The sequence below is a fragment of the Ischnura elegans genome, chromosome 9, assembly GCF_921293095.1.
Source record: "Ischnura elegans chromosome 9, ioIscEleg1.1, whole genome shotgun sequence".
NCBI lineage: Eukaryota > Metazoa > Arthropoda > Insecta > Odonata > Coenagrionidae > Ischnura > Ischnura elegans.
In genome coordinates this window covers 6299773-6323088 of record NC_060254.1, presented here as the reverse complement: position 1 = coordinate 6323088, position 23316 = coordinate 6299773, and the positions used below count along the sequence as shown (strand labels likewise).

General features: G+C 38.8%; 1 protein-coding gene across 1 annotated transcript in view; it reads left to right on the top strand.

Annotated features, from left to right (window-relative positions):
* LOC124166100 (cyclin-T2-like) overlaps positions 1–23316 on the top strand; it is a 66966-nt gene that overhangs the window by 34653 nt on the left and 8997 nt on the right. Inside the window, exon 8 of the mRNA XM_046543735.1 lies at positions 12091–13649. Coding sequence (XP_046399691.1) covers positions 12091–13649 — 1559 coding nt within the window. The remainder of the gene's footprint in view (positions 1–12090; positions 13650–23316) is intronic.

The following is a 23316-nucleotide window of genomic DNA, read 5'->3' as shown; positions in this document are numbered from 1 at the left end:
TGCATGTAAGCATTATCACCCTTTTTAATTGCTGGTGATACCTGTGGTGTAAACCCGAAGCTGTGGGAGAAAAGACTCCATTCCTTGAAGATTATCTTAAGAATTATTTCCCGCGTAATATAATGCTGACGAAACGGAAGTCTTTAACATCCTACACCCCGACAAAACCCTTGATGTATGGGTTTTTCTTGCAATGATACTTCTAGATGCAGATAATGCGTGCTGTTAGCAATAACATCTCTGAAAAGCTGATCTGTGCTATTAGTTCATTTAATTTAAAAAAATACCATTTAATTTTTAAAAACTAAATTTTTTGCAGTCATTAAGGAGAATGTTAAATCAATAAATTCACACTTTTAAGTTTTGTTGGCCTTGGAGTGTGTCAGATGCCCGTATGCTTTTTCATTTCTTTATTGCATATTACCCAAGCGTGTTATCACTAGGAGGACGGGAGTTCCGCGCTACCGAGGAGAGGAGGACCAAGCCCATGTTATCAGAGCGTATGCGTTTTTGACGTAGTTCTGGAGCTGTGGCTCAGATGGCTCTAAGGCTCACAGCTCCAATCGCGCGGGCTATTTGACTCTCGTATAAAGCGCTCCACATTCAGTTGACAGTATGGTTTCTTATGGAGATTCGTTTCCCATGTTATTCTCCATAAGGCTGGGAGCGCGGTTCCAAGTCGTCAATTACAGCATGAAAATTAAGATTGCGCCCTGCATTAGTTAAAAAATGCTTTCTAATGTAGAATGAGACGCTTCATTCATTGGTACCAATAGTTTTTCAATAAAAGTTATAACAAAAGCTATAAAAAAGCATTTTCTTAACTTTCCGTTGGAAACGTGTATTTTTTTACTTTGTCTTCTCCTCGCAATTGCCGCCTAACCGTTGAGTGTATTGAATTGAATCTTCTGCATAAATTTCTTCATACTATTTTCTCTTTGAAGGTTATCACCTTTTTTTAAATTTATTGGGAAAAAAATTGTTATACCGATGTTACACCCACCAGGACAAGAAAATTGGGATTTTTGTAAGGTAAAAAGTAGTCGCCTACTAACTTACGTTTCTTACATCATAGGTCCCTATATGCTGTGAATCAAATTTGAAGAAAACTATACAGCTATTTTTAGTGTAAAAATCATTTACCTATCTCAGTTTGGAAGGGAGTTACAAGGTTTTGATATTACGAAAAAATATTACGGCGCCACTGAGCCGAGCTTCTCGCAACCTCCATGTGCGCGGAGAGAAAATTCTCGGACAGGAAAGGATATTTTTGTCAATGCTTACTAGGAAATATGTACTCCTTCGTTACATATCCCTAAAGGAGAATACTGATTCGCTGTAACTTCAATACTTACTTACTTATTCAGGAAATAAAGCAAATTTTGACGGCTTGGAACGACGAATTTCGCCTTGGGTCTTTATAATGAGGTGGTTTCGAATTCTGGGGCCTTGCTACCCAACATAAAGTTTATTTTCACTCATTTGGGGAGTTATTCTGACCGAAGACAATGTTTTCGGAGGATGAGTAGTGGGTTTCTCGAGAGAATAGCTAAGGTTTATTTTTCATTTTTAAGAAAGCTTACCAATTTTGGTTGTAGGAAGACTTGTCTGCTGTAGAAGAGCTTGTCGGTCCTTGCATACATATACTCTAAAAACATCGGTTGCTGTATCATAATTTATAACACAATTTTCAGTGTTCAAGGTTCTAGGCTCCATTTACTATCATTTTACTTCTGCGTTTATCGCGTCAAGAATCTTGAATTTCTGTCTTTGTATGGAGAAGATCTTCTGGTATCCATATTGTGGTAATTAAATCCTATTGTTTTTTAATAACACCAGTTTGGGATGCTTTATAAGTTTTCACAACATTCACTTCTACAAAAATCCGAAAATTAATATTTCATAGATGAGGAAACCATTTTTGCGACAAGGTTTCTATTTTTCCCGATAGAAACTCCATATACACGCTCACATATACTTCCCATCATTTTCGATTAGTCTGCATTTTTTCAAAACAACATTAAAATTACTTGACCGCATTGAATTTTGTCAATTTTACGTGGGTCGTTTAAAACATCTTTATAAAATTCTTTAGTGCAATGTGGGCATTAAATATTTCAAGACAGTCCATACATATTTTGATAGTAAGTATATAATATTTCAGAGAGCTGTGGCCACTATTCACCTGAGTTACCATTTGAAGCTTTTTCTCTGCCGCTGTAGTTTTTTGTGTAGTACAATACAGTTACATCAAGTTACACCCTGAATCTATCCGTCTATCACGTAATAAGTCGAACTCAATTCTTAATTCTTGAATTTTTTGGCGCCAAAGAATTTTTACCTCATTCGAAGACAAATATCCTAGAAAGTGAACCGTTAACTTTACTGTTTCAGCTTATGATTGATTCCAAGTATTTTGGAGCCATGATTTACTAATTAAGAAATTAATAAAGTATTTATTTAATATAATTAATTGCCATGTTAAGGTAATTTGTCTTCTAACTTATCTCAAAACGTTCAAGCTTGTAATCATTGAAAATTACTTTCTTCTTTGGTATAAATAAATCCGATGACCTTCGATATCGTTTTTATAGTCGTTCAAGAGATTTCCAGAGAATATTTTCAGTAAAGAGTAATTTTATAAAAAATGAGTTTTTTGATGGAGAGAATAAAATAGCATGATTTGTGTAAAGAAGAGTGTACTAACTTTAGTTTTTTACTACAAACACATATTTACCACTTTTTTTATTTATGAGACAAAATTCTTATCTTATCTCTGTTTTGCGTTTACTGACTGACATCCATTTACAATTTTTTAAATTGGGAACGTAAAAAGCAGGTCAAATGCACAGAATAGATGCAATTTGCATTCAAATGGAATGCTCGCGTCGGTGTGGCCCTCTAGTTTCTATTTCAGATTTCTTTTCAACTTAGAAATTAAAGTTTTTCTTACATTTTGTTTATGTGAATTTTTTTGAAAATTCTTTTGAAAACTTTCAAGGCAGCTTTAGTAAAAACAAAAAATTCACTGGATGGGTAATGAAGACCAGAAGATGTATTCTTCTGGCCAGGAAAGGTCTTATATAAAATTAGGAGTTGAGACTTATCGCTCATGCCCTCCTTGTGTACAAACATTTCCTTGCACTTGGGACAGGAAAATCTTTCTTCTTACCAAGTACCCTGAGAAGTATACGTCGGAGCAATCCTGGAGGGTGATCACATCCGTTCCGATATCAGATTTGACGTCAACATGCTCCTCGGAGGAGTTTGTTGAAGTGTCTTCTTCACCTTCTTCCATATCGGTAGGCAAAGTTGAAGAGCATGACTCCATGGATCTAATCCATTCCTCATTCTGTATGTCCAGCATGTAGCTATCATCCAAGTCGTAGCTTGAAGATCTGAGGAGGTTTCAGCAAACTTCTTTCAGCACTGAAACTTGCCTGTAGCTCGTTCTGAATCCCTTTACTGTGGGATTGCGATTAAATCTCCCCTTCTGCCTCATCACGGATAAAAATTTTTCCAGGGCGTCTTGGTTTAGTTTTGCTGTCGCAACTCCCTCTTCTCTAGATTCTAAAAGTGCCATAATTGACTTTATCGACAAAAGAAAGCCGTCGAAACACGGAGGTCGACTTCCGTCTACTTTTGTTATCCCACTCATTATCCGATACCCTTCATGCAGCAGGTCCTTGGTTTTAATATTGCTATCACAAAGGCGGACATTTAATTTACAGTTGAGCAAATAAAAAATGCTGTTTATCATCTCAATGAAGTCCGCAGTAGAGGTAGCTGATGATAGTATCAGCTCTCCTGTGGAGCAACTCGCACGGATTGCGGCGGCGACGGACAAACTGAATATTTGAGTTGCCATCTTCACTGACATCTTCTGAAAGGTATTTGGCCACAAATGAGCCGGCGTTAATTTCCACATCGCTCTTTTGGTTGAGCTCGAAGTGTCGCTCTTATGAACACTGCGGATATTTTCGAATGAAATTATTTTTCCATCCGCTACAAAGTCACTAGTAAGTAAGTTATTTCTTAAAGATTTGACTAGATGAGGCACATCAAATATGCAATAAATTTTTCTAATTTTTACCTCGAAATAAGGTTTTTCAAACGAGACGACCAAGTCTTTTAGAGCTTTTCTGTTTCAGCTTCTCTGATCACAAATAAAACTTTGTGGACTTAATCCAACGTCCAAAACCTTAAACCGCCATCGCGTAAGTATTTTGAGTTATCCATTCATTGAAGACTACAAAATATTTGATGTTCTGTACTTTAGATATTTATTGACTTTTTGCGAAGAATGTAACGAGCCAAAACTAATTGTTTGTCTTAGATAACAAATTATTCAATACAATATTGATTTTCAATGTTAGTACAGTATTTGTTCCCAGTGTGCAACACAAAGTTCAAAGTTCTAGCTGCAAACGACCTGTTGACGAGCCCCTCCGGAGATACTTTCACTGACATGTATTCTATAAATAATTTTCCCGAAGTAAAGCCCTCAATTTCCTCCATTGTTAGGGACTTTTTTCCCTACGATTGAAAACTAGTAAAATGTTTTCAGACGTTAAAAAATACTTCCTACAGAGGAAAAATATTTTGTAGGAGTGTGTGTGTGATCGTTTTATTTAGAATTTTCCCGAAAATACCCTATTTTCAGCGTATATAAAAAACATCTGTTCGCAGGAGAATGTTTGAGTTAATCAAAAGGATTGATATAGTGAACTATTTTGTGTAATTCTTTTCGCATGTTGTTGTGCGCCAACTTTTACGTTTTATATGCTCTTCATTCCTGAAATAAGAAACTCCGAACGAAAGATTCCTACTTTCATAAATTTGTCTCCACTTTTGCGTCAACTTATCAGCGGATAATATTTAATTGCCTCATTTAATGGAGCCCAATAAGTTTCACAAAGTGGCTTATTTCTTCCGACAAAATACTATAAACGTTATTATCTTTCAAATTTGCCTTGGTGCCAGTACCGTATTGCGGAAGGCTGCAGAACTTCGTCAAAGGACTCATTGAGTCTCACATTGCTGAATATAAAATCCGCAGTTAAATGAAATAAAATAACTATGTTTTATTTCATTGAACATGAAGCAATTCCATAAAATAACGCCTGAGACCTTGTCTTATATTGAAATCCTCTGAACGTCCATTCGATATTCGTGCATATCTCCTCTTAAAATGTCATAAAAATCCCTGGATACTTCCCTGAAGTTTTCTCACTGATAGCTTATTCGTTTAGTTTATCAATATAGAACAAAATACCCTAAAGGAATATGACCCGGAATGGAGAAGCATTCAGAATTTAAGAATCTGTACTTTCGGACAGATGGATGTTTTGCGGAAGCGATGATTAATTCAAGGTTAGATTACATAATTTTGAGTTTTCAATAATGAAGGATGCTTCATTTTTCACTTATAACCATCAAACCGGGGGTCCCGGTGCCCTGAAATTTTTTTCTCTCTTGCCTTCGGACCGCATTCTTTGAACTGTATGAGACTGTTTCAACAGTTATTCACAGCTGCATGTTGTAAGTGTTTTCAGTAGTAACGGGAAGAGCCAAGCAGAGAGATGAGGGAAGGATTTGTGGAAGACGCAGCTCGCCAGGCGATAAAAAAATCCCTCCTATCCATGCTTCTTTTGTCCCAACAGCTCTCTCCCTCACACAGCCCGATCTGATTTCGTCTCCCGTCGGACCGAGGTGTCGAATGTCACGAGTGTCCCCCCGTCAAACAGTTTTTGAGGGGAAAGAAGGGACGGAGAGGACCCAAGGTCAGCTTCCCCGTGCGAGAGTACGCCACTGCCCTCTCTCGACAGCAATTCACAACAACAAATGTATATCCTTTTCGCCATAAGGGCTGGCCCTCTCTTCTCCTCTCTGGCGCTACTTAGAGGGACGGCTAGGGGTCATTTGACCCCTAAAATGTATTTTGGAATAAAACGCCTCATTTTCATCCAATATTCAGGTTAATCGTATTAATTGTTGAATCGGTTCATTAAAAACACTATTTAACAATATTAAATATTATTTCTATTATCAAAAGTTAATAACAATTATTTTAAAGAATCATGAATTAAACCATATTTAGTGGGCGATTGCAAATCTAATAATGAAAATACATACACTCAATGCAAAATGTATTTTACATGCTTAAACAATAGGCATACAGGGTTGACAAAATTTGCGTTTAAATTTTTAAAAATTATTACTTTGTTGTAAATATCAGACTGACAGTATTTTTTCAGCGCTGTTTCCTTAAAATGTTTTTTTGCGATGAATGCGTACATTGGACGATTTATTCATCTACATCTAAATGTACACACTAACCGGTAAGCCGCCTAAAAGGGGTGTGGCAGGGGTTGTTAGGACACCAGCCATTTGCACATGACAAGGAATTTGGAAAATGGAAAGGAAATTGGTGCAATTCAATGATATTTGGCAACTTTTTCTTTTTTGTGCCCACGGGGATATAGCTGTTGGATTTGGAGACGTGTAAATAAATTGATACATGCTATCCATCATATCTACTCCATTTTTGTTTTTATTATGAAATAGGATGGTCTCTAGTATTCTGTTATTCGTTTCAGAAATAGTGTCGTCTGAGATCATGTTGCTGAGTAAAAGTACATTATTGTTCTGGTTTGCCCGATAATACGTAAGAGTATGTCCTAAGGTATTTTTGAACATTTGCGTTGAATGGATTACATGGTTATTTTAGGGGTCATGGATATTAGTGCGTCACGCCTGTTTTTTCAGATCGTCCCTGCCAGAGAAGTTTTGCATTTTTTCTTATTTTCTGCTAGCTTGATGTATGGGAAATGAATATTATAAGTTACATTTATTCCTGAATTCTTGTATGTTATGGTCACTTTAGTAACTATTTATTTCCCCAATGCTTGATTTGATGGTCAATCATCATCTTTGCCACAATATGGAAATTCATTTAGGCTGTATTTTCATTTCACATCTGTCAAAACCCAGTATTCGATTCCAAATTTGTCTGGTTTATTTGGAAGATTCCTCTTAAAAGGTCATCTGCATTTCATTGGATAGAGCTGTACATTTGCTATTACGCCAAAGTCGCTATTGGATTCACTATCTTGGACTTCGTCGCATCCATCACACGCAGATGTTGATGGATTGGTCAGAATGTCCTTGAACTGATGTTTCCACTTCACTTCCAGACTTATCTTCTATATACCCTACAGCTATTCGAATCGCGATGATTCACTTCTCTTGATATATTTCTCGACTTCTTACTTTCTTCCTAAACTCGCTACTGATATGCATCCAGAAAAAATCTAAAAACGAAAGCGCAATATGGTCGAATCTTCTCCAGTTGCATTTGAGGTATAGAGAGCTGGAGAGGATTAGAAATGCATACAAAAGGACAAAAATTTCAGAAGTAACACTAATTGCCGTTTGAAAGGCAGGGACTCAACCACCAAACGTATCCTGATTCATATCTTCCAAGAACTTGCAGTAATGCTTCTTCTCCAACCGACGTGTGGATTCCAAGGGTAGGATTTACAGTAGAGTTTTACAGTCAACCATATTCCTCCGCTCTCTCTCAAAAGGACACAGGATTTTGCCCTGGGGCACAGCGTGAAGTCCACCCGCCCCAAACCCCGACGGGGTCAGGAGGCACTAAGGCTGGACACACGGCAAAGGGGCAAGGCTGAGTGACAGTGCCGTCAGGCCAGAAAAATGAAACAGTTTTCGTAAACCTGATGAGGCGATGATGAAAAATAATGTCTCTTAAAGCTTTCAATCTTGGCTGACGGAAAACAGTCATGGGATACATGCTCATTTTCTGGTGTGGGTAATACAATAATCATTGAAAAATAAATAAAGCAAAATTAAAATATCATAATTGCATGAATTTATGCAAATCAAGTATTGAGAAGGTTTTATATCCCTTTACTGCCCGTAAAATATCGAGAGATTGAGCACAACAAGTCACTATGCCTAGGTTTTGGAATACAGGTAGGACCCCTTGGGACGAAACTGGCATTGAACCGGGTACTTGTAGGTTCAAAATGAATCAAATCATCTACCACACTAGCCTCTTGCTGATTATATGATATACATTGCACAAAAGAGCCCACGGGCAAGAAAATAGTGTGAGAACAAGCTGTGGGTCAAATGACCCCCAGCTGTCCTTCTAGGTGTAACATGCCATAAAAATTTTAAACAAAAAATTATAGTTGAATTTTCACTAATTTATCAAAATGCAGACCAAAATGAATAAAGTGAATAAGTTTCAAAATTAAAAAAAATATTTTAATAAGAGAAAAATAAATTTGAATTCTGAAAATGGGTCTAATGACCCCTGCCGTCCTTCTAGTGTTATACTACGTGCCGTTTTTTTGCAATTGCTCTTGTTTTTCGTAAGTTACATCAGCATATTATGTGCGTTATATTTTTCGTGAAATAATATCAAGTTAATATCTTTTCTTATATTATCTGTTCTAATTCAAATTATTTTTATTGCAATGCTCTGGATACACCCAATGTATTTCAATGGCGTCGCGGGCGTAACACTCAAAATAGAACTTTTTTTTTTAAACAACAGGAATTTTAAGGACATCATTATGCATGCTTACCAGACTTTTTACATTGGAATTTTCAGTGGAAAATACCAAAATAATAAATTGATCACGTAAAAGCACTTACAAGGGGAGACGACATACCTTGCTCCGCCTTTTTCAATGCCGTATTTTTTATGGCATTCGGAATGGCGAATGCATCTCTGAACTGATAGTGATTCCATTGAATGGGCCTTAGTTTGGCTGTAATTAATTAATTTCCGAGCGGCATTTTTAACAAGCGCTATGTAATCCCAAAATAGTGCCTTCTCTCCAACAACTATAGTTGGTCTAGTTGATTGCGCGTCCAGCTCTCACCTGGGGGGCTCCGGTTTGCTACTTTGTCATGGCAACATATTTTGTAGTTTTCATTTTGATCATACGGCGACAAGTGTTTCACTAATGTTAAATGCAGCAAGCATTGGCATGAGAAAAAAATTTTATCATCACAACGGCGTTTGGCATCACAGCGGAGAACGGAATTTTGAGTTACAAATAAGGTAATTTTCGTCAATGGTTCATTCCGAGTTTATTAGAAATGTAAGTTAATTTCGTCTGTCATTTTTTGAGTACAAGTCTATCCTAAGCTAGCACTGAAATTAGAACTTGTAGATAAAGTAACAGACTTCCAACATTATAATGTAAAATATCCGATTAAGTTATGAATGTGTAACTACTATTTCAAATATATTTATGAAAGTAATTTGATATTAATGAGAATGACATGGTTCAAGCTGAAAAGTGACATCCAACTTCTAAAATTATCGATGGGATTCTTTACAATCATTTGCCAAAATCAATGGGATGGAAAATTATGACTATGGATTTTCATTAAGAAAAGATGATTATGAGGAAATCTCTTAATAACCACTCTTATTTCTACTTAATAATGCAAACCACTGTGGTAATCATGAATAATGTGTCATTTTTTATTGAAGAAATTACTAGGAGAAAATATGTGTGTGGTAAGTTTTTAGTTGTGGTGTGTCAGATTTTTTCAAAATGTGATGTGCAAAAAATCTAAGTTGATGGAAGTAATTGAAAGGCATTTTGCGGAATCATCCTTGGGCATCAATGACAGATAATTATTAAAAATATAAAGAAGGAATCCTTCTTATTCTTGTATTAATGAATCACTGTCTTAGTGGGTTTGTAGCTGGGATGTAAAAGAAACAACAATTCGTTGATGCCACCTGAGCCTGAAGTTTTGCTATCTTACCCGAAAGAAACAGGAAATTTTGATAATGTAGTTAATCAGAAAATTTCCATGCGAACAGGTGTTAACTTAAACTAAAAAAAAATTAAGCATCGTGGTAACACAACTGGTAGAGCACCTGGGTGGCAACCAGGAGGTTCTGGGTTCGAGTCCCAGTCAGGACGCATTTTCACCCACTGAATTCTGGCTATTTTCCATCTACTACAGTACCGTTGTCCTCGTCCTTTTTCCACTATATGTTCCTATCCCTTTCTTTCCTTACCTGAATTTATTTGTATGTTTGCACTGAAGGCATCGTGTGAATGAATCATTGGTAAACATCAAAATTGTTCTGATTACATACTTAAATGAATGATATGCCGTCTATAACATCAACTTACAATTAATATATCCCCCTTCCAATGACAGTGACTCAGACTCCTACAACGATGTTATTTAGGTGTTATAAAATTTTTGGTTTAACTGCTCCAGTTTTATATTTTATGCCCTTACTCAGTTATTAATATTATAAATAATACAAAATATGAGGGCTTCCGAGCCTCTATCATTGGATATTTTGCTTTAAATAGAAAATAATCAACACGTCTCACAAACAAAGCTCTCACAACTGCTGGCAACTGATAAACAATCACAACAATTGCTTCGGGTGATGTTTCAGCCCAGATGACGTCATCGGTGCTTCTATCAGTGGCTCGGGGTGTGAGGGAGTTTTTGGTGCTCTTTAAAATTCGTTATATTTATCATTGAATACCTCGCGAAGGAAAACTCAGATTTACATGGGATTTTCTTTTTTGAATTCAGAGAATAATTTTCTGTCCGCCTGTGAAATAAAAATAATTCTTGCAAGTTCCCGATTGGCCATGTCAACACAGCCTGTAAAAGCCACTTTTTACGGGGCTATAGAACAGCCTTAACTCCCCAGCAGTAGTGGGGGTCCGAAAAAATTACAATTTTATCTGGTGTAAATTGGATGCCAAAGAGGGGGGGCTATAGCCCCCCAACCCCATAGATCCACCACTGGTAGTGAAGGTCTTCATAGGTTGGGTCCAGCAAAGACCAGACAAATGTTCCTGCTGGAAGTCACAGCTTTGTTTTGGAAGATTAAATTTGCAGGGTTGTTTCATGTCGGTGTTATCAGGGAAAAGTCTAGGAATTTCGTCCATGGCTTCAGGAAAAAACTCTTGGTGTATTTATTGTTACAGCCGCCACACTTTTGAATAGTTGACTAGGGATTGCATCAATAATATAAATATATGCTATAAATTAGCCTTGGAAATATATTAATTTGACGTGAAATCATTTACCTTATTATTTTAACAAAATGAAGGCTCCATATTGATCTCGTTGCTTGGCATTTTTATAATTAATCACCATATTTTTATAATTTTCTGTCTCCTGCATTCTGGAAGCAGATTCAATATTCCGTGCGTGGATCATCCATGCATGAATTTCACTGTTCTTGGATGTTTTCCTTGATCTTTATATAAAGTAAAATTGGATACAACAACACTAGTATTATTATATTTCATTGTAATGATACGCACCAACACTTGAAAGAAGACCTCTAAGAGAATAGAAATCCCATTCAGAAGGGCCGTGCCTGCAATAGATGTTAATCACAATGTAAAAGCAGTCATGTAAATGTAGCAGAAGTATAAAAAGTCGATTTCCTCTGTTATTTAATCAATGAGTTAACAAAATATTGACGAAATCATCTCGCATTCTCAATAAAGCAATGAAAACTTATTCATTTTGACACAAAAACTTTATGTAAACAAAAGCCTTACATGTGCTGAGTATACTCTGATGTTGATAACATTTAAGCTTGACATCTTTTGGAGGAGGTTGTGGAAAGTGTTAAACATGGTGTTTTTTTTTTTTAGAGATCAGAAGAATGTGATGGTGCATGGTTTTCCTCATGTGATAATGTGGCACACCAAGTTTTATAAAATATGTTGATGGTTTATTTAACCACATCCAATTGGTTGCATGTGTAGATAAATTTGTATCATCTCAAGATGTTACAAAGCATTAAAATGCTTTAAAAACTGTTCATCTTGTCAATAATTTCAACTCCATGAGTGATAGTTTGCTAAAAGTGCTTATATTTAGTTCTGGATAGCACCCTGGAAAGAAAGCAATTCCCTTGGATATCCTGGAAATCTTAGGGAATGCTTTAATTGCAACAAGGTGGCCACATACAATCACTTTGTGGGTATTGAGTGTCTGTGGTGCTTATGTTTCTATATCCTGTTTCTTTGTCGTCCTAAGCAGGAGTTGTTCCCACAGAGGAGCAGAAGAAACATCGGCATGATCACGCCCAGCAGAGGGTCGACTACCGCGATTACAAAGAGAAAAAGGAGCGGGAGCGAGCGGCTGCAGCAGCAGCTGCGGCGGCTGCTGGTCGTCCTCGTGCAGAGCAACACCAAGTGCCCAACACGTCGCAGGCCAAGCAGGCAGGGATGAGCTCTGGCCAGCCGCCAATATCGTCACGGGAAGCCATCAAGCTGGCTGCCAGCAACAAGCGGGAGCGAATGGCTCGGGATGCCATTCTGCGGGAGGAGTTGGCGTCGGCAGTGATGGAGGCTGAGAACTCGATGGCATCGTCGGAAGCCACAAATCACATACAGGCCCCCATCCCCCACCATATCAACTCCCAAGAGACACTGCATCGAGAAGCGAAACTGGTTACCTCAAGGCCCCAACTCCCGTCAGGGTCGTCATCTCGACCACCCCTCCCTCAGAGGCCCGACTACCGCGAGAGGCAGAGGGAAGAGCGTGGAGGCGACAGGCCCCCCCTCTTTCCAGAGGGCCCTAAGTCCCAAGGCCATCCACCCCAGGCCCCAGGGGAACCCAAGGCCGGTGACCAGCGGCCCTTCAACCACCATCACCATCACCACCACCACGGTCGGGCCGAGCCCCCACCTGGGGGACGGGATGGCCGCCATCGACAGCCACCCCCTGGGATGCCAAACGTGCCCTCAGAAAGGAAGCTGGATGTGTCGGGTAGGCCGAGGGAGGGCAAGGAGGGGATGATGCCGTCTATGATGGTCAAGCGAGAGGGGCTGTCGAGGCCTCTGAGGGAAGGAGACGAGGGCGGCAGGCCACCAGATGGTGGGAAGCTGGCTCCATCGTCATCGCATCACCCCAGGAGCCAGCCCACTACCCCCAAGGCAAGGTCCCGGTCACCCCTACCCCCTAGCCCGGCCGTCTCCTCTGTCCCCACGCCTCCCGTGTCTGCCCACCACCGACCCTCCAAGCCCAAGTCACCCAGCAGCATCAGTGGTGCTGTCGAGAAAGCGACGGCACGCGGCAGTGTGCCCCCTCCCTTGCCCTCACTCAGCCTTGCCAGTGCATCTGATGATGTCCGTAAAGGAGAAGTGACTCCGGGTAGGCTTTCTGAATCAAAACCAGTGTTGGATTCCAATGACAATCAGGCCCATCAGTTGGCTAGGACTGAAAAGAGTGAGGCACTGCACTCAACACCGGAGAAGAGGCCTCCAGAAGGCTCTCAGCGGAGTGGTGGACGTTCCCGTGGCACTCCTGACAAGCGATGGAGTCAGTCTCAGTCTAGTGCGTTGGATGTGTCGGCTGGATCGATGGCAGCCCCTCCAGCACCTCAGCAGGCCCACAATGCCCCTCCTCAACCATCCACCACCCCTCCACCGCCCACTACGCCTTCGACTCCGATGGGCGGCATTCCTACCACGCCCACGTCCACCCCAGGGACACCTGGCAGGTTTCTCAGGACTAGGAATCGCACCACTAGTTCTGGTAGTGAGCCAGAGCTGGTGCCTGTAGTGCAGAAGTTGGAAACTATTCCATTATACGAGGTAATCTAGTTATCCATTTTCTATCAATAATTATGATTTACATTGATCGGATTTCTCCTAGTGGATGCATTCATTGATTAAATTAGATAGCTATGAGTCTCTGGGTATGGACACATAGTAGAACCTCGGTTATACAACCCTCAGTTATAAGATGACCTCACTTATACATTGATTCTTTTTAGGTCCAGTGAATAACCCCATATGAACCCATGTATTAACAACCTCGGTTATGAAACTTTTCACTTGTACAACGACCTTGGTTACGAAATGTATTTTTCCAGCCTAATGAGATAAAATACCTCACTTATACGTCTTATCAGAGAACTGCTCTACGAGAAGATTGCGATACAAGCGCCGATTTTAGTCACAGGAGCAGTAGTAGTACAGTAAACTCTTGATTATACAAAGCAGGATATTATGAAGTTTTTTGATGATACGAAGTGAAATTGTAGTCCCGGCAGAAAGCCTATGGTAAATACATGGTGCTTTTCGATAATACAGTAGACTCTCGTTAAAACAAGCAACGCTATTACGAAATTCTCGTTATTACGAAGCAATTAGTTGGTCCCGACGAAAAGGCTTATCCAATCTGTAGTAAAAGAAATGTTATTACGATATAATGAACCTCAGTCCCGGTCCTTGCGGTTACAAAATGAACTTTATTATGAAGTTCAACGAAAAAGCAACGGCATTTAGGTGGATATACACTTCGCTACGTTATCGTCTTTGATTTACGTTTAAGTTCTCTTCTTGTACTGTGTCTGAGAGCATCAATTTTGGTTCTTTCTTCAGTAGGAGATACTTCAATATGCACTTAACATCGTATACTAAGCTTCATTATTTTGGAATTGTGGTGACCCACTCATGAACGCTCGTTCATTGGGCGTACGGTTAGTCCTCATCTTACGCACATTGGATTTACGAACTTTCAGAGATACGAACATTTGAAAAATTCAAGCGTGCCGGAAGTTTCAAATTTGATACCTTTGGAGTTGGCGATGCGACATGATGTGGCGTGCAGGAACTTGCACTTTGGGCATAATATGAACATTTAATCCGGTGTGAATTCAGGAACTGTTCAGGGTTTTGCCCATTCTTTCTTCCCGCGAACAGCGATTTTTTTTGGCTCCGGCTACATTGCAAGCTAGATCAGTTCATCACAATCGTGAGTTAATGCAAGATTGTGATGCAGTGTTGCCTTCTGCAGGATAACCACTCTCCTCGATGCCTTGTATAGGTTTATCAACTGACAAGCAAGGCCTCAGAACACATCTTCTTCATGTATTGAGGTCTTGCGCATAACTTAATTACGTATATTATACACATCTCTCTGAAGATTATAAATGTGGGAGATTGAAGATACAAGAAATTTGTACTAAGTATGTTTTTTTTCGATGATTCCTAAAAGAAACTTTCATACGAACTTCATTATTACGAACCTCCGGTTTCTCGGTCCTGTGAACTTCATAATAACGAGAGTCTACTGTATGAAATTTTGATAGTACAAAATGTTTTAAAATTGCAAACTTTGGGCTCGGTCCCCAGGAGCAAATGGCATTCGTTTATACGAACTTAGGTGAAAAATTTGCCGACAAAACTAGTTGTTCCCACGAAAGCAGCAAAAAAATCAACGCCTCTGACTGTGGTGCCTCAAAGTGTGAAATCTTAAATGATAGTGCAACTTAAGAGGGAAAGGGTTTGCCTAAAAACTATCTGTAGGAATCAAGAAGAAGTAGGAATTCAGTAAAAATATTGTGGCTGACACAATTTTTTTCTTTTCGTGCATACTCTTAAACATCGAGTCGGCAATACGTGGTAGTTTAACATGTGAATGTGGTGCAGGGTATTTCTAACGCTCCCAATTAAACCCTACGTAATTGAATCGTTCATATCCAAGAAAATGCTACAAGTCCATAAAAATGCTCGAATTTCAACGTTCTTGCTGGTATATATGTGACCTCGTGACAAATTTTAAATCAATACACCCGTGCCTCACGTAGTGCAATTTCGATTAGTGCAATTTCGATATAGTGCAAATTCATTCCTCGGGGAAACATCACAACACAGTGTAGCCTAATCAAAAAACTTTAACACTCTCATGATAACACATGAACTTGCGCCAAGTACACACGAAAGTGCTATAATTTTACGCATATTAATAGTATTGCTTGCCTCAAATCTTCTTTTTGTTTATATATTAATTGAAATCCATTGCGGTGCAATGGCCGAAAGCATTACTAGTCATTGGGTCCAGATAGCCAGCATACCCAAGTAATTTATCTCGTCTACTTAACAGAATGACAATAGTTAATTTAGGTCATTAATTAAGCGTGGAGCTAGTGGAAATGGGTTTATTTTAAGGAGTACGGTTTAAGACGTAATTTTTGCCATCACAGGTTATCAGGTGATTGACTTCCAGGTAGAGAGTCTACGCTAAAGCCTTCAAGGTCATCGGTATTCACGGGAGAGAAATGGAGCGGTGGCCGAGTTGCGTATGAATAGCATCAACACATAAAAGGGTCCGCTATAGAGTCTCAAACACAATGGCCTCATTCCCTCCCAGCAGTCGTAGGCCTAGGAATACAGTCTCAGGAATACAGTGCAGCAGTAGCAATTTGCGCTGTAGGGTCATTGCATTTCAAACCAACCAGGCCCTGACGCCCACCATCTCGGATTTTCATGTAACTTGCCATGGTCATACATTCTGGTATGATTAGAGATTGTGTACAATTTTAGCCTTCAACTGTCGATTTTTATGAAATGTGAGCAATTGAAATTTGGGCTTGAACCCAGAAGTGCTCCAACGAGCAACGCGTGATGATTTTTATTTTCATCCATAACTCCACTCCTGTGCGATGAAAAGTCATGATTTTTTTCTAATGCTAAGTAGTCCATAATGATCCTAAGGTTATCATTAAATTTTAGCGTCATCAAGTAATTCAGCTGCAAAAAAATGAAGTTGACAAAAAAATCTCACCTGTACCATTTTTCATTTGTGTCAACATCCACAGGGAAAGGCCATGTGAATACATTCCAAAAAATACTTATTCTTGGTCGCAGAAAAAAATGGCATCTTTTTCAAGGCACATGGAAATTACACAATGTAGAGGAGAAATAAGCGTTTACATATATGATTAAACTATAAAGGAGCATGCATTATCTCACTCAGTGTATGCTACTGGCTAGCAGAGTGGGAAACACAAGTAATCATGTGAATGTACACCCCCACGTACTGTTAATTTTGTGCTATCAGGACTATTCGAGCTGAGGGTGTTTTAATTAAAAAAATACTCCATGAACCATGGTACACTATTACTTTCTACATTAACCTCAGTCCAAAGACCAGGTACATTTCATATCCAGATGTACATATTGGCATCACAGGAATGTATATTATCAAGCATCAAAGGGAACCGTCATCAAATCATTAGACATGAGAAATTTCTCATGTACATCACACTAATCCTTGCTTTCAACGTTTCATTTAGTCATTCTATATCACTGGAAACTTAGGTAAAAACAGTACAATTAAAATTACCATCCTTACCAATTGATTTGGAAGTGAGCCTCTGCTTTTTGACTGGCTGACCACATTTTAAAATGTCTTGGTGGTTTTCACAAAGTCTAAATATTTTTTTTTAATGTTGGCCACTCCCTCCCTCAAGAAGTAGTATGACCTCCCAGAGCTTATGGTTGCAGGAGAATTCACACACACAAGCACACACAAGAAGCGTCCTAGTGGAACACAGCAAACATCTCTCTCTGGCCAAGAGAATGAAGGTGAGGGTCATTAAGGTGTCATGAATTTAACTGAAATATCTCCTCCTTCAAGGTTGAGAGCTTCCAATAGTCCAATGTACCACTGTTTGCTGTAATGACAAGCTGCATATGAACCAACGGCCAAATTATCTGGGAAATCCGCTTTTTCAGGGCAAAAATCACATATTATGCTGTACTTATCATTTAGGCCAGTGAACTTTGCAGCGACTCTTCTATCCGATAAAGGCACAAAATGATGGAAGTTTCTTGTGCCTGAAATTGTTTTTGCCTTGGTGGATCTTTCAAGAAGGTTACTGCATGACCCAGCCACATCATTAGACTTAATGTAATGAATGTTGATGTTTTTTATATTATCTCTACAAAATTCATACATCCTGCTGCTGTTTGTTATCTGCTGTGCCATTGGGCGTTGCAGGCTGGCTTTCCTTGCCATTCGTTTAATAGTACCTCCACAAGAGAACTTTCCAGGACTTATGGAAAAAAGACCAGGTTGCTTTCATTCCATTGTCATTATTACGATGGCACAAATTTAAAAAAGACACAGTTTTTATATTGCCCAGCACATCCATCTGAGTAGTACTGAACTTCTTGCATCACTTCCATAACAAAGGCCAAATCATGGTTAAGGTTGGTTAAGATATGAAACAATGAGATGAGGCAGTGAGAGAACCATCTTCCTTCAGGTAAATCTAGCAAGGGTGTTTGGTGCATGAGAGATTGGTCCAGTGATAGCTTTGAACTTCATCCTGAGTTAAAAATGAAAAGTTTTCGGTAAAATCATTATGATAACTGCCTTTTCATGACTGAGGGTGTCTTTGATTACGTTGAAAAATGAGGATTGTTCTTTAGTGGCATTATACACCCATGTCTCGTATAGTGCAAGGGATGCGTTCCTTGGGGTCTTTGCGCTATACGAATTTGCGTTATACGAGAGCGTTTTAGCATTGGGAAGATAGGGATGGGTTCCTGGTAGCATAGGTCTTGGGTATTGAATTTCCTCTAAAACATCTATATTCCCACAAAAAGCCTTAGAAAACATTATTTATATAAATGTTTATAGTTTAAAACATCTTTAAAGATAGTATGCACGCATTCAAAGACTTTTATTCACGTTAAAAAAAATTCTTACGTGCTTTTGAAATTCCCTCCTGTCGTGCGGGTGGGCTAACATCTGCTATCTCAGGGGATCGTAATGCGTTGCCGGCAGTTGACGATTTTTCAAACTAAAAACTCTAAAAACAACTATTGTGTCTCCCAGGCCCTTTTATGTCGCTCATCGAAATGATAGGAAAATGCTACTTTGACTGCCATTTCATAGCTTGCGGAGTTAATGAATGATAAATCATTTTAATTTGAAGTCCTCCGAGTCATTAGCAGCTATGTGAAACAGTCTTTAAATGCCTTGAAACCTGACCCAGGTTTTCCTTCCCAGAAAATGAATGAACGAGACTGCATTCTTTTCCAAAACAATATCGTCTTGTCAACACTAAAAACTGGTGGAGGGGGAGGGGAGCCACTTTCAATCACAGCTTGGAGTTCATCAGAAAATGTTGCGGTGACTGCGCTATCAATACTTGCAGATTCACCTTATATCGCCGCACTGAAAATACTTGCTTGCCGTTTAAATTCTGGAACCAACCGGAGCTTTCACTAAATGTCTCGGAGCGATTACCACTTTCGTCTTTTTGTACTGATTCACTATGAACTTTCCGTATGTGTAGACCACTTGGTTGAAGTTAGTGCGGCTGAGGTCACTGATGTTTTAACTTCGCCTTTATTCAGAATAAGGTATCGTGCATTTAAACTTCCGCGCAATATCGCTTTGACGCTCTCGATTTTCAAAGCAATTGACCTCTTTCAATTCATCATCTAGGTTTATAGTTTTTCTTGATAAATTCTTGATTTTTCTACACGCATTCCTATTTTTTGCCATATTCTCTTGGTTTTTACTCCGTATGGCTCTATCTATATGACCTTCCGCTGCTGAACTGTATTCCTGAGACGCAGAAGGCCTACGACTGCGGGGAGGGAACGAAGCCGTTGTGTTTGAGACTCTATAGCGGACCCTTTTATGTGTTGATGCTATTCATGCGCAACTCGGCCACCGCTCCATTTCTCCCCCGTGAATACCGATGACCTTGAAGGCTTTAGCGTAGACCCTCTACCTGGAAGTCAATCGCCCGATAACCCATGATGGCAAAAATACGTCTCAAACCGTATTGCTGAAAAAAAATCATTTCCACTAGTCTCACGCTTAATTAACGATCTAAATTATTTATTATCATTCTGTTAAGGAGACGAGATAAATTACTTCGGTAGGCCGGCTATCTGGACCCAATGACGAGTACCTAATACTTTTGGCCATTGCACAGCAATGGATTTCGATTAATATATAAACAAAAAAGAAGATTTGAGGCAAGCAATAATAATAATATGCGTAAAATGATAGAAATTTCGTGTGTAGGGGAGACTGGGGCACAGTGGGACAGTTTTAGCATTTCATTTTTATTTCCCACAGAATTATTGGAAAATGGAAGATTTTGGTGCCATTGCTTAAAGAGTATATTCCTCAACTTATTAAAATATTCGCAAGTAATGCAACTAACTTAAAATAGTTGAAATACTCAAGTTTCTTCTTTGTTGAAAAGTGTCCCACTATGCCCCAGGCTGGGGCAGAGTGGGACAGGCTTGCATTACTCAATAAAATACAAAGTTTAAATTAATTGAGGGTACAAATGAATTAATTAACATTAATAGGTGAAATATACATGCAAGCGAACATTTTAATCAAGAAATTTTTATTCAAGATACATGTGCTGATAAAAAATATTAAGTCATGTAATTATGAACTTTAAAACACTGCATGCGATGTTTTTCGTCAACATTTAATTACGCTAATGGCTGAAGTTATGCCAACTGTCCTTGGTGGTAAATTTAGTCACTTTATTCTGAAACTGTAGCTATATCTTCCATTTCCAATCTTTTTTTTAGTTCTTTAATGTGAAAATCTTAAATTTTCTTGACATTTTATTGCTCATTTTTCAACATTTTCTTATGACCAGGCTGTTTTTTCTCTCTTTCCTTTGATGATATAATTTCTCTTTTTAACTGGTGTGTCCGTAGGTATCTCCTATCTTTTCTTTTGTCTAGCATGTTTAGATATTAGCCTGCTAGATTTTGGACGTTATTCCTCAGGGGGGAAAACTATGCTCTCTAAAACGAAGTTTCAACCCGGGTTGTCCTGGGCTTTCGAGATTTTACTCGGTTTCTAAGTGAAATTCTAAAGGTCCAACAAACTGATCTTTGACAGTTTCTTGGGCAAGGTCTTTGTCATTAAAAATACTTGGGTTAACAGGGCATATCCTGGTAGAACCGAAAGTAAAAATAATATGTATTATTAGATGTAAATGCTTTTTTATGTGCTGTATTCAACCAAGTTGCAAATTGTTATTCTCTCTCCTGGGTGGTTTATAGGCCACTTGCGGAAATTTCAATATTTTTTCAAAAGGCCAAACAAACATGATCTAATTGATTGCAGTGAGGTGACAAAGTAAAAAGTACCACCCATTCATTTTTACTAACTACTAACTAGTATCGGCAGAAATATGATTCGTGGTTATGTAAAACTAGCAATGCAGGGTTTTCTTTAAAAAATTTTGCGTGATCGATGAAATATTTTAAAACCAGTAAAAATAAATTGATAGCCATCCATTCAGAAGGACATGCGGCACCTACTGATCCTATGGGACACTTCAACAGTATTTTTTGGAGGAATTTCACTCTAGACAACACAAGAAATGGAGGAATAGTATTAACCTGAACCTTTATAATATAGCACAATGACATCGAGGAGCCTCTTTCAGAGGAGGTAACTTCACCTACTTGTTTTCACCTTTGAGGGCTATCACTTTTCCTGGAGTTGAAAGGTAGTGGAACCACTTTCATCATGATTACACCTCCAGCGGAAAATACATGTTGACATAAAGAGCTGATAGATCGGAAAAAAATGCACTCACAACCGTCCTATAGAAGCCCACGTCTCTGGCCAGTGAGGTTGCTTCTGGTTTTTGAAGGCTAATCGAAGGATTCCGCTTCAAAAAAACGTAAAATAAACCAACATCAGCGATGTCTTTCTGATCGCAAGATGGCGGGTATTTCTTTCTATTTCTCTGAGCTAACTCATATACTAATTTTTTCGTGCGCAGAGGAGACAGTCTGTGGTGCAGTCGTGCTGCAGTTTTAAGTCACAGTTTACTATGGTGGTAATTTATTTTATAAGCTATGAATCTCAAAAATTCAATTTATAAATAATTTGAATTAAATAGATAATACGTAATAAACATTCTTGCCTCAAAATTCTCTTTAAAAATAAAGTTTTTCTTCCTTTCACGCAAATCACTGAATGTTCCCAGAGCAGGCTTGTAGAAAGGAGGAATGTGGCAGCAACTAATGTTTATGAGACTCCCTTCTCACTACCTCAAGCTCGCTTCTGGCCAAGACTGAACTGTTCCTTACAAAGAGCACAATTATATAACAGATGTGGGATTCAGGAAATGTAGACAAATTGTCGCATACGATCGGGGTTCACACTAATTATTTACTTCAGCATTACGTTTCTCATGTTCATTGCTGTTGCCATTCTTTAGTTTTGTCCTCACATTCACTAACTGAAATGTACTGCTTCAAATCCTAAAGCATCAATATGGAGCCAAAACATTATAAAGTAAGCTTGATATGAAATTTGAGTGCGTTTAGGTAACGGATATTGATAGTACGAAGCTCCTGGGCTGTAATTCGGCATCAAACTGTGCCCCAATTTGAGTTGTCCCACTGTGCCCCAATCCAAGTTGTCCCACTGTGCCCCAATTTCAGCTGTCCCACTGTGCCCCGCATGTCCTGAAGTTTTGTATTTGTCAGCAAAAATTTTAAACATGTTACTTTCGAAAAATATGTTTAGAAAAATATTACTAAGTCTCTAAATAATGTATTCACCAAGTCATTCCTTATGAAACTTGCTATAATTAAGAGAATTGCATAAATATTCATAACATGAAAGTTACGAAAATTATAGCAAAAAACATATTTTATAACATCTACGCGAAGCTACATAAGATTAGGAAATAAGATTTTTGTGAATTATTCCTCGTGATATGACTTCCTTAATTTTAATACATTTGCCCTTTGACCGAGTAAATTGTTTAAATAAATCAATTGTCCCACTGTGCCCCGTGTCCCACTGTGCCCCAGTCTCCCCTACTTAGCGCAAGTTCACGTTTAATCACAAGAGCGTTTAAGATTTTTGATTAGGCTACACTGCGTTGCAATGTTTCCCCGAGGAATGAGTTTGTGCTATATCGAAATTGCGCTGTACGAGACATGGGTGTATTGTGGTATCAGTTTATTCATTTTGAAGCATAGTATTTCAAAGAGTTCATCAATGGATGATGTAAACAACTGAAGTTCTGTTCTATCCGTGGAAACCCACTGCCTATATTTCACTGTATCAGAAGGGTCATATTCACAAACTTGATGATATCCTTCAGCCTGGAAGGATCTGGACAGTAAGAACGTTTTCTGAGCACACTGGTTGGTTCTCCGCTGAAAGTTTCATAAATGAGATTTTACACTATGTGCTTGTCATAGCGAATAAGTATGAGGGGATTAATTGGATGGATGAGGCAGATACTTTGTGGAGATCCATTATGAAATATGAAGTGAAACACTTTGCACTTTCCACATAAATTATTTTTATTACACACGAGTCAACATGTTTCACTGCACTGCAGCATTTTCAAGACTGACCAAGAAATTAACCATACCAATATATATATAATTTGCACACTCGCAACATTTGAGAAATGGGGGTGGAAGGTGGGGTGGAAAGGAG